The 12,855-nt window shown below is 40.5% G+C and overlaps 1 protein-coding gene across 3 annotated transcripts in view; it reads right to left on the bottom strand.

Annotated features, from left to right (window-relative positions):
• Positions 1-12,855, bottom strand: part of CPED1 (cadherin like and PC-esterase domain containing 1) — a 167,785-nt gene that overhangs the window by 85,926 nt on the left and 69,004 nt on the right. For all 3 annotated transcript variants that reach the window (XM_049814410.1, XM_049814412.1, XM_049814411.1), the window contains 4 exons: positions 5,021-5,163; positions 3,571-3,643; positions 1,761-1,928; positions 641-745 (listed from right to left, as the gene is read on the bottom strand). In XM_049814410.1, coding sequence (XP_049670367.1) covers positions 641-745; positions 1,761-1,928; positions 3,571-3,643; positions 5,021-5,163 — 489 coding nt within the window. The remainder of the gene's footprint in view (positions 1-640; positions 746-1,760; positions 1,929-3,570; positions 3,644-5,020; positions 5,164-12,855) is intronic.

Consider the following 12,855-nt stretch of genomic DNA (forward strand, 5'->3'; position numbering starts at 1 on the left):
TCCCGTCCTGATACTCATCCAGAAGGTCCAGAAGAAATCCTGATATCATGCAGACTCTGAACAACAGATCCAGTTGCAGATCTTTTATTTCCCCAATACTCATAATTTCCCTCATTAACTGCCATGCCTATTCACAGACACTGTTATTTCTCCATCTCTATTCTTCTCCAAGAATGGACTCAGTTTAAGTGTGAAGAAGACATATTACATATTCCACCTGCTTTTTTTTGCCACGTTTTCATCTATTTCTATTCTCTGGTCATGATCTCAGTGTTGTACTGTGTCCAGTTCTTCCATTAAAACCTGCTTTGCTTCACTATGATTCTATTTTCTTACCAACTCAGTCATTTAAATAATTTTCCTCCTTTTCCTTTCACTCTGTTTTCTGGTCTCTGTTTCTGCTTTAACTGTTCTTTTCAATGAATCCTCAACTCAAATTCTCTGTTTTATTTTCTTATGTTTTTTAATTTAAATTCCCCAAATCCTCCAAAATAAATCAGCCTAACCTCTACCTTCCCACTTCCCTGTCCATCCAGCCTAATACATGTGCCAGAAACAGCAAAGAATGGTAATGAAGGAGAAATGTTAAGAGGTTTACATAAAATATATATCCAATGCAACAAAACCCTGTTTATTTTACCAGCTCAAATTGTCCAAGACTCTTCAGCTCCTTTATGAAAGTAATCGCTGAATTTATCTCTTCTAAAGACAAACATTGCTCATCTTCTCTGTGGTAAGTTCCATCCTATGAAGGAAAGGGCAGCATAGTCTGGTGAAATCACATGGAAAGCAGGGTGCTTTCATTAGACCCCAATCCCTTTGGTGATCAAAGGAACAGGTCACAGCAGCTCTCAACTTGCCCTAACCTCATCCAAAGTCATGTCAAGCCAGCTCCTTGATAGGTCTTCCCATTTCTCAGTCTAGAATAAACTAGACTGTGCATTAGCTTTGTGTAGAAAAGTACCCATATAAACTACCATGGGAAGAGACTGCATGAAATATAGACAGTTAAGTGGACAGTTTGAAATGTGGTCTGGTCTCCTACAGAACACAGACTCAGGTAATCGTATCATACGTGTGCGTATGTCTGCAGCTTCCTACTTTAGCCTGTCATAAATTTAGAAAACATGACTCTGTTTTAGTTACACCTATCTGAGGGGCAGAAGTCACATGGATAATTTAGTCCCTGTAAGCCTTGTAAGCAGGGGGGTCTTCAGAAATGCACCCTTAAAAGTGCCCAAACTGAGAGAAATACTGCTAAAGGAGATCCCAGCTTGTGAGAAATAGTTTTTACTAGTGATGCAAACTTTATGCAGATCCTACAAATGCAAAAAAATTTAATTGGATCCTGCATTCGGAATAAGACACAAAGTTGTAGGAAACAAAATTTAATTCTGATCCTCATGAATCTACTTATCTGAGTTAATCAATTCTAGGTTTCTGAAAACACACAAACCTGTATATTAAAAAAGACCATTTAAAAAATGGTAGGGAAATTATTTTAACTGTTAAAGTTTTAAATATATCTTTAAAGTCTTGTACTTTGGGGAATGACATAATTTGAGAGTGGAATTTTTATAAAAGAAAATTTGATTGTTTAATATAATTACAGTTTTATTCCCCAGAATTCAGTAACAGATAGTTTTGATTAAATAAATCCTTCATTCTATAATTTGGCACCTAAAATTTCAGAAAGGCATACAATTTAGAATGAAATATTTTCAGAGAATTAATAATAAGAAAAAGGTAGAATGAACTACCTTGTTCACAGCTGATCCATATATTTTTTGTAAAGCTTCTATGAAACTGGATGTTGAGGACACATTAGATAAGAGAAATTTAAAAGTATCTTCAAGAAGAAATTCTTTGAAAGTTTGGTCCTGAATGTTTGCTTCATCCTCATCTTGAAAATCAAAGTTTTCATGCACCTGTTGGAAAACAATATAAGAATTTATAATTTGAATATCAAGTTCAGTCTTCTTATAACCACATATACCAAACTGGAACTATTTATAAAAAAATAATAACAACATTAATAAAACAGACAGGATTATAATATAACAAATACTGTACCACATTTTCTGTCAGAACTACACACCACAATGTTTGCTGACCTCCAGTGGATAGAGCACAATGTTGCACGCTCATGTGAGTTTTTCATGCGTTTGATGTGAAATTTGATTTAAAAAGTAAAATGTCAGCTTATATGTTAACATAACTCTTGCAAAACTCAGGTATTTAGGATTTACTACAGATGAAAGTGTAAGTTTTACAACATATAAACACAATGCATAAATTCATGTTTATATGAATAAATATGAATATTCATGTTTATATGAATAAAATATGAATAAATTAGTATTTTAGCATAAACAAAAATATAACTTCAAGCTGCATGGGGTGTGTGCATACTACGGTTTCCAAGGGATGCTATTAGAAGTCAAATGTCATAGTAATTATCAAACATTATTTTTTAGAGTAATTTGTATTTTCATAAGAAACTATTAAACCCCACTGATTTGCATGGATTATGGCTGATGGACGAGACTTCTATACAGGTAGGTAAACATAATGCTTTATGGTAAGTATTTTAAGCAGCTCCTGGGAGAATTTTTTACAGCTTGTTATACAGTTATTAAATTGTTAGGTCAAGTCACATTTCTTATACTAGCTAAACAAGTCTTGTCAGACTAATGAGGATATTGTCTTCATGGATTTTTTTAAATTGTACAAACTTTCCTTCATATGTCCATTTTTCCTTTGTGTTTCAAGGATCTTTTTTTTTTTTGCGAAGGATGGAGAGATTCACTGCCCTGTTGTTACTAGAAATGAACAGATTTTAACTAAGGAAGAATTTTAAAAGTGTTCTGTAATTTCCCAGGCTATATTTACTAACTCTTTTTGCCTTTTGTGTGTCATAAATATGGACAAAGATTTTATATACCTAGGTATATACATATTCATATATATATACTGAGGTAATGAGAAGCAGCTGGAAAGCAGTACAGTTTTTGTTTCTGGCCAGGCTGTTCTGAGGCAGGAGCGGTACAACATTGGCACAGGGAGTTTATGCCACAGGTCACATTTCTCTGGTTTTGCGGTCCTTGAGAACCATTAAGGAAGAAGGCAGCACAGTAGAGATCAAAGCAGGCCATGGACTGAAGAAGTACGATACAACTCATGGAGAACTTTAGTTTGTATTAAAAGCTGATTTTGGTATTTTAACTTCTTCCCTTCATCTTCGTGCTGGCACGGTAAATACCTACCTCTACTTTCACACAATGCTTCCTATGGATTTTGTTTCACTGATATTCAGTTGGGTTGATAGTCCTTTAGTGCTAAAATCAAAAGGTTTGCACACTTCAATGGTGTGGTGAACTTTATCACAGGAACTCTGTCCCTTAAAAACTGGTTTCTCCCACAGCAACTCTTCACTTCTAGGCAAAATTAATATTAATATATTTCTACATTTCTCAGAGATCTGAGGGTACCTGTCAAAGAGGGTTACTTGCTGTGTTCTTTTTGGTACAAGTTTTTTGGGTCAAGCAGTAATTTGTTTAATTTTCTCACCTCAAGAACTACTGGGTATATGGAGGTGCCGAATCCAATGTCAAAGGTTAGCATTTGAAAACATTGGCTGCATCTGAAATACAATATAACAGGAATCAATTCAGTGAGGTTAGGTACTGTTGTGAAATACAGAGTCATAGAATCATTTAGGTTGGAAAAGAGCTTTAAGATCATCAAGTCCAACCGTAAACCTAACACTGTCAAGTCCACCACTAACCATGTCCCTATATATGCTACAATGACATACCCACAGGTCCAGAGAACACAGAAGAACATACACACATAAGTCAAGAGTCAGCATGCAATATAGACTAAATAAAATTTCTAAGAGCCAGCAGCATTAAACATAGGTGGAGTCAGATTGTGAGCTGATGAAAACAGTGCTGTATTTAAGTGTATTTATATGGTTGACTTTTAAACCAGTGAGGGAGGTGAATGGAGGAGGAAATGCCTTTTTATGAGAAAGAGGTCCTGCAAAAGCTTTGAAGACATTTGGAGGGCAACAGATGGCAAAACCACTGAAGCCAAAGAATTGTGCTACAGCTATGGGATGTTTGAAGGCATGGGCCAGGAGCTCTAAGCAAGTCTTGGGTTATGTAAACAAGAGATATCCATCCCATTGGTAAAAAACTGTTAGCGTTTGGACCACTGTCAAAATAGCTCTATCCCGTTACACTCCTCCCCTCCACACTACCCTCTCCGCTCACAATGTAAGTTTTATTCCCAACTTGTATAAGCCAAATAATGAGCTTTATATTACTGCTACTAAAACACCTGGGTTCTCACAGAGCTTTATAAAACATATAAAAGTAATAAATAGTAACTTATTTAATATTTGTCATAAAAATGTCAGGGATGTGACATAACATATATAGAACAAATATTAATTTTAATTAATAAAAATATTACATAATAAAGGTTGATTTATGTGTAAGAACTGTAACACTCTAATAGAAGCGATTACAATGATTTAACACCCACAGAAATGCGGCTGTTGCTGCCTAGGTATATTCCATAAGGTATATTTCATAAAGTATTCTACAGTGCCTCTTGTTCAGATTGCCTGCCACTGCCAACTCTGAACCATCTGGGCTACTCTAACATTAAATATTTGACATATGACAGAAGGCTCACTGAAGGGAAATACAGCTTTATATATGTTAGGACTAGCCCAGTTGTGAGTGATTTCTGTTCACTTGTGCTGCCTGAAACACTCCATCAGGACACAGCATCTGGTCCTAAGTATTCATCATAACCTTTTCACAAACCAGAAACACTGCGGATATTGAAGAGTCTTACTCTGTAAATGCAGCGTGTCCTCACTTTATAAGGAAGTATGAAATAGAGGGGATTTTTTTAGTTTAGGAGTTGTGTATCCTCTACAATTTTTATTCTGTTCTAAGGAGCTATCTTGACAATAGCATAGCAATGACCACTTCAAGTCACTTACTGATTGAAAGAATTTGGTCCTGAGGCAGATGATTCACTGAAGACCTCAGTTATAAGCAGAAGTTTGCTTATAGCTTCCTTCATGTTGTTGAAGGCTTGCTGGGGAGAACTGCTTTTAAAGAATATCTCAAAAAACCTTCGCAGCTGTGAAAAAGATTACATAGATTTTTGAATGTTTACAGTAAATCAGTGCTTAAGATCATAAATTAAAAGGCTGGTAGAAGTAAAAAATGCCTTAGAATGCCAACTTAAGTTCTGATTCATTTGCACAGTAAAGTGGCATGAAAAGCTCCCCACAGCATACTAGTACAGAACGACTTTCTGTTTACAAACAAGTATATCAGAAGCAAACTCTGTATTAATGGTTTTAAAAAATATTGCTCACAGTCTAAGCTTACTTTGATAAAACCTTTTGCCATCAACTGGTTCTAGGCAATGGAAACCACAAACACTTATTTCTTCAGCAGTAGGTAATACCACACTCAAAGTAAAAGCCTTTTTCCTTGTTGACATCCTGTGCCGAGGGCTATCCCACTTGACCTTGACTATAAATCCTTACCCCAGGTTAACAAGCTTTAAACAGAATATAGAAGATGTTGAAAAAATGACCAGCCTCCGCAGACTGTGTTTTGACTAAACTCCTGCATATCCTGAGGTTTTTAGATTTGTGGATCCTCCCAGTGGCATACTCACTGGCCTGCACAATGCTGTCCTCAGCTGCTTTCACCACTCATGTGAATTCACCCATCTCATCACTTCAGATAGAGATTCAGGGAAACAACTGAAGCAACACAGAGCCTCAGTGAAGAGTGGAACATAGGCAGGTTTTGCTGCATTAGAGTCCTTTGTGCTAAGAAAGGGGCTGCTTTTGAACCATATTCCCATTAGAGTTATCACATGGCACAAAACCCGATTAATGTAAAACCATTAGATAATTTAGTAGTACTATATTACCAAAGAGATACATTTATATAGTAAAAACGTACTATCTTTAGAGATAAAGCACATAAAGTACACATAGAACATGTTTTGTGTTGATATTCAGAAGAGAAAAATTCCTGATTATTTCCAGGAATTTCTCTACTATGTTGTCTTAGAAATGCCATTATATAGTTTCTATTATCACCCACTTATACATGTCCCACTGGGGTAACATGATGGAAGCATGCAGGCTTCTGTGGACAACCCCACCGGGGACTGATGTGGTTGGCATCTCTCTAGCTGCCTTTGACTACTACAGTCATGAACAAGTATCCACAGCAGATGGGTTAACCTTGCCTTTAGCAGAAGCCCATAACAAGGTTTAATGGGATATTTTGGCTCTTAAGCGTGATCACAGAACCACAGAATGGTTGAGGTTGGAAGGGACCTCTGGAGGTCATCTGGTCCAAACTCCCTGCACAAGCAGGGTCATCTACAGCCCATTGCCCAGGACTGTGTCCAGGCAGCTTTTGAATACCTCCAAGGATAAAGACTCCACAAACTCTCTGGGCAACTTGTGCCAGTGCTCAGTCACCCTCAAAGTAAAAAAGTGTTTCCTGATGTTCAGAAAGAACCTGTTGTGTTCCAGTTTGTACCCATGGCCCCTTGTCCTGTCACCACTGAAAAGAGCCTGGCTTTGTCTTTTTTACAGCCTCCCTTCAGGTATTCATACACATTGATGAGATCCCCCTGAGCTCCTGAGAAGCCTCTCCAGGCTAAACAGTCCCAGGTCACTCAGCCTTTCCTCATATAAGAAATGCTCCAGTCCCTTAACCATCTTAGTGGCCCTCCGCTGGACTCTCTCCACATACATCTTGCACTGGAGAGTCCAGAACTGGATGGACACAGTACTCCAGGTGTGCCACAAGGGCAGACTGCTGGCTGATGATCAACTCGGTGTGCACCAGGACTCCTAGGTCCTTTTCTGCAAAGCTGCTTTCCAGTTGGTTTGCCTCCAGCATGTGCTGATGCCTGGGGTTGGTTCCTTCCCAGGTACAGGACTTTGCACTTCGTCTTCATGAGGTTCCTGTCTGTCCATTTCTCCAGCCTGTGGAGGTCCCTCTGGATGGCAGCACAACCCCCTGCTGTATCATCCACTCCTAGTTTTGTATCATTAGAGGGTACACTCTGTCCCATCATCCATACATTTAACAAAGATGTTGAAGAGGAATGGACCCAGTAGGGATCCCAGGGGTACTCCGCTAGTTGCGGGTGATGTGTTATGATATTTTCACTGTGCTGACACCAGATCTTACAACATACTCTGTGTACTCTAGTCCACAGAATTTTCTAGACAGTGTTGGAACCTTCCCTTGCCAAGTATGCTGGTCTGCATTGGCATGGATGAATGTCTTTCAATTTCTTCAGGCAGCATATTGCAGTTAAATGTAATAAGCACTTTCCTTTTCAAAAAAATACTGTATCATTGCCTACAGCCAGCCATGGGAAATACTTGAGTATGCAGCTAACACTGATCCTTCTTTGCTTTTTGCTCTCTTCAGTCCCAGTAACTCCATTCTCTTGTGCTGGTAAATAAGTGGTGGGCAGGAAGTTGGTCTGCCTGTCTTTCTGTTCTTATCACCTCTGTTTTTATTCTAATAAGTTGTTCCCTTCCCAAGCTTTACTGACTAAGAGAAATATCCCCCATGCACAGATCAGCCCCTTCAGGGCTGAAGGTTTGCAGTGCCTGGGACTTTTTCGCCTTTTTCTGATAAACCTATTTGAAATGCCAGTAAGAAAAAAAATGACAACAGTATCTATGACTAAAATTATAAAATTAAACCTCTGACTGACAGGAAATTGCAAAGTAAAGGTTGCATATATAGCCTCAACTCTGCCCTTTGGATATTCGCATGATGTTGAAATCTTGAATTCATCACACTATTTTTATGCTGTAGAAAGTTTTCCATGTGTCCTGCAATTCCATGAGTCTCTAGGGCAAAAGAGCTCCAGAACTATTATTTAGAAAGAGATTATGCAAATTCTCAGATCACACTCCATTTCATTGCCACAACAGGCTGAGAGGGAGTCTGTGTTTCCCAAAGTCCAAGATCACCAAAGCTGTGTTTCTCCCACAGAGTAGTACAAAGATTAAGAACAAGAAGCTGCATATTTTTCAAATCCATTCTGATTTAGATTCATCTCTGAGTGAAATTGTCCCATTTCAGTTCCTTGCTGTGGTGGGTTGACCCTGGCCAGATGCCAGGTGCCCATCAAAGCCGTTCTATCACTCCCCCTCCTCAGCGGGACAGGGGAGAGAAAAATATAACAAAGGGCTTGTGGGTTGAGATAAGGACAGGAGACATCACTCACCAATTACTGTCACGGGCAAAACAGACTCAGCTTGGGGAAAATTAACTCAATTTATTACAAATCAACCAGAGTAGGGTAATGAGAAATAAAACCAAATCTCAGAACACCTTCCCTCCACCCCTCCCTTCTTCCCGGGCACAACTTCACTCCCTGATTCTCTACCAACCCCCCCAGTGGCACAGGGGGACGGGGAATGGGGTTTACGGTCAGTTCATCACACGTTATTTTCTGCCGCTTCATCCTCCTTAGGGGCTCGACTCATCACACTTTCCCCTGCTCCAGCGTGGGGTCCCTCCCACGGGAGACAGTCCTCCATGAACTTCTCCAACGTGGGGCCTTCCCATGGGCTGCAGTTCCTCATGAACTGCTCCAGCATGGGTCCATTCCACGGTGTGCAGTCCTTCAGGAGCACGCTGCTCCAGCGCGGGTCCCCCACGGGGTCACAAGTCCTGCCAGAAAACCTGCTCAATGGGCTCCTCTCTCCACAGATCCACAGGTCCTGCCAGGAGCCTGCTCCAGCGCGGGGTTCCCATGGGGTCACAGCATCCTTCGGGAACCCACCTGCTCCGGTGTGGGATCCTCCACAGGCTGCAGGTGGAGATCTGTTCCACTGTGGACCTCCCTGGACTGCAGGGGGACAGCCTGCCTCACCAGGGTCTTCCCCACGGGCTGCAGGGGAATCTCTGCTCCGGTGCCTGGAGCATCTCCTCCCCCTCCTTCTGCACTGACCTTGGTGTCTGCAGGGTTGTTTCTCTTACATGTTCTCACTCCTCTCTCTGGCTGCCGTTTTCCATCTGTCCCAACTTTTTTTCCCTTCTTAAAAATGTTACCACAGAGCCGTTACCACTATTGCTGATTGGCTCGGCCTTGGCCGGCGGCGGGTCCGTCTTAGAGCTGGCTGGTATTGACTCTGTCGGACACAGGGGAAGCTTCCAGCAGCTTCTTACAGAAGCCACCCCTGTAACCACCCTCCTACCAAAACCTTGCCACACAAACCCAATACACTTGTTCAGGGCAAACCCAGTTAAGTAAACTGTTCACGTGAAATAAAAAATGTAAAATGAAGACTCATCCCACCAAGCCGTAACTACATGGTTGTTCTTCAGCTGACTTTGACACCTATTTCCAACACCTCTGCCAGATCCTGTACATCACTCATGTTCCTGCTACACCGGCTTGCACCTTTTCTCTTATTTCCTAAATCCGCAGTGGGTATTGAGGGACTAAGTGAGAAGCTGTGTTATTTTGCTGCACAGGGAACATAAAGAGTTGCAGAATCTTATAAGGAGAGGTGGGGATTATTGGAAGGAAGGGCAAGAGGGACAGAAAAAGCCCCATTAGCTCATTTGCTCCTCACCATAAATTAATTCCTAAGCACCTCAACACAAAGGGTAAATAATGCATATATTTCTAGTAAGAACTGATGAAAGACAGGCTGATTTGCCCTATTTGCACTCAGAGCATGCTGTTGGCTATAACAGCCACATGTTTCCAACACAACAGGCATTAAAATAAAACTGGCTTCTCCAAAGAACTGCATTTTAGTTACAGACCTCCTTAGACAGACTAGAAAAGAAACACTGCTTAACAGGTTCTCTCATTAGGGGATATCACGTTTTAGGACAATGTTTATTCTAAGCCAATGACTGAAGATAAATATTTAGTCAGGCTGGTTCAGGACCAATGGAGACAAGAGACGAATACTTCAGGTTAAATTCCAATTCATGAAAAAAAATCCTATTTAAACAAGTTCAGGTTAGGTTTGACTCTTACGGATTCTACAGGATTCTCAGCAACTGATAGGGAAAATATGAACTGTATGGATTAGGGGTGATAAAGTATGAAAGTCTGCAGCAACCTCAGGTTCTTCTGAGTGTGCCCAACAAAGATATATGTATATATATATCTGTGTTCAACTGCAAAATATTAAAGTCACTGAGTTGAAGGCTTCTTCAGATGATCACCAGTGATGCTGGTTCTCTCACCTTTAGAGGAAACAGACTACCTGACCAGCAAGATTCAATCTCATTATTGATTGAGCACGATTAAAATCAGCATTGAATAGTAAAAAGAGAACAGAATGGGAAAAACTGGTGGCAATCACAGGAATTTAGTCTGGGAGAAAGCTGACCTCTGGCTGGCAAATTTTTAAGCTGAGGAATAGGGATTAAATTTTAGTAGGCTGTAAAACTTAACATAAACGTGCACACATATTTTGCACAATGACACCATTGTACACAGAATTGCAAGACTTCTCAGGAGCTTGAAGATGTTCATCCACACACTGGATGCATACAGTTGGGGGTATATTCCACATATTTATATAATGCCTTACAGAAGTGTGCAAATGCAGTCAAATTACATGGATCAAGACACATTTTCTGTAAAGGCAGAATGAACCAGAAATATTCTTAAGATTAATTCTAACTCATTGACCTTTTGCTCACTGATAACTACTTTTGCTTTAGGATAAGCCACTGGAAAAAAAAGATTTGGCTAACTCAATATTAATTTTACAATGCTTTTTCTCTACCCACTTTGACATCCACTTTTTAAAATCTGCAGTCACTAAAATAAGGTTTATGATCTCAGTGACACAGATCCCTTTGGATCCTCAAAAATACGGTGAACCATCAGTAAAAGGCCTGACACACTGAAAAAATGCAATTTAATTGACAAAGGAATTCCAATTTGCAAGCATCATGCACAGAGTCAGGGGGACTCAAGGAGAGTGGAAGAGTGTGGCACCCGCAGGGCTGGATACTACAGTGACTGTAATAATTCCCTTGAGAGGATTTTCCTCTGGAAATTTTTCTGCAAATGAATTTCTTCGGAGAGATGCTGGGGCATCCTAGGGCAGCTAGCTGAATGGTCAGCTGAGGATTGCCCTGAGAAAGAGTATAGAAACAAACTATAGAGATCTTTCTGAGATTGCCTTCTAGCTCAGTCCTAGCACAGTCTGGGCTCCTGATGAGACAAACAAGAAATATTTTCCTTAACTAACCTTAAGAATGGCAATAAATGCAAACTTAAAGCACCTACTTTCACTGACTGCATTGATTAGCTTTTTGTTGATTGTAATAGGCACTCAGAGGCACAGGTCATGTGAAGACAATTCACTCAGGTGTCAAAATCTGTAGAGGAATCCCACCCTACAAGACTACATGGCTTATGCGTATGTACGAGCTAAAGGTCTAGTTCCTTTTATACCTCACTGCAGAACACAGACACTTGAAGAGCGTGATTTATGCCATCCTAAGGTAGACGCCTCAAAATGGTGACATTAATTGCAACCTAAAACCGCTCTGTTCCTCCAGTGACTGTACAGGGAATCTAAAGGAGACACTGAAGACAGGATTTACCGTGGGAGCGCTCACACAGCCCACCCACAGACAACAAAACCTGCGTGCTTGGAATATACAGAACTGTCTGGGAGGATGTTTGTCCCAAACTTATCATAAAGAGGAAGGTGACCATCAGTGAGGTTAAACAGTAACCAGGAAATTACAAAGTGACTTTTGAAACTGAGGAGGAGTCAGCTTGGGAAACAATATGAAAGTAGCATGACAATTTGCAGTGGTGGAGAAATACTTTGGGGTGGAAACATCAGCAGTCAAAACCTGGTCAGGCACTGCCAGAAGTTATCCCACTGCCATCACAGCTTCTGCCTAGACTGCAGGGAATACTAGGATGTAAGGATGGGCATGGGTCCTATGTGGGTACATATGAAACGGGCACATGCAGAGCTGGAGCCCCCACTTCTCCAAGCAGAGGCGCATGCATGAAGGGAAGCTGCATCCCAGGAGAGTGGGGCTGTGTTCGTAACCCGTGCTGCCTGTGAGATAGGGTCCGGGTAAACATGGATGAGTGGGTGGGTGTGAGTATAGCTTCAGAGGGTATTTATAGAAGGATGTTTAGAAATGGGTAATGTTTATTAACATTTTTGAAGTGTCTGGTATCATGGTTTACCTGTTCTGTTACTGAAATTGATAGCAAGTGTATTATTATTACTGGTTGCCAGTTAATTACATATCATCAAGTAGCCACTTCTATCCTGGTTTTGGTTAAACAATGTGAACTCCTCATTTTCCTGCAACAGTATGTCACCTTTGGAGGTGTAGCTGAGCTCTGAATTTAGCCAAGAGGCAAGGAGATAAAAGATAAGAGGCCATGGGGTCTACTGAGTAATGCAGTGTAATTTTGAGGTTTACATTTTGTGATTTGGTGCGTCATACTTTACAGGATTTGCATGAACAGATTTTGAAAGAACCTTGCCGGTTCCTAGTTTTAGCCTTCAAAACTAGATGACAAAGTTATCCAGATCACAATCTGAAAGCAAGGTTTATGTCGGAGGAACCAAAGCATGACCTTTGGTGTCAAGAAATTACCCTTTTTGAAGTAATGAAGGGTGTCCTTTCCAGATTGTTCTGCTATGCATCTGAGCTGTTGCACTCTTTCTGATCAGTTGGATCCACAGGGTCTCAAAAGACTTAAGGCAATCACCTCTCCTTGAAAATTGCCAAGGATGTTTTCTCTTGAATC

Source organism: Accipiter gentilis, chromosome 11 (assembly GCF_929443795.1).
Source record: "Accipiter gentilis chromosome 11, bAccGen1.1, whole genome shotgun sequence".
NCBI classification, from domain to species: Eukaryota; Metazoa; Chordata; class Aves; order Accipitriformes; family Accipitridae; genus Astur; species Astur gentilis.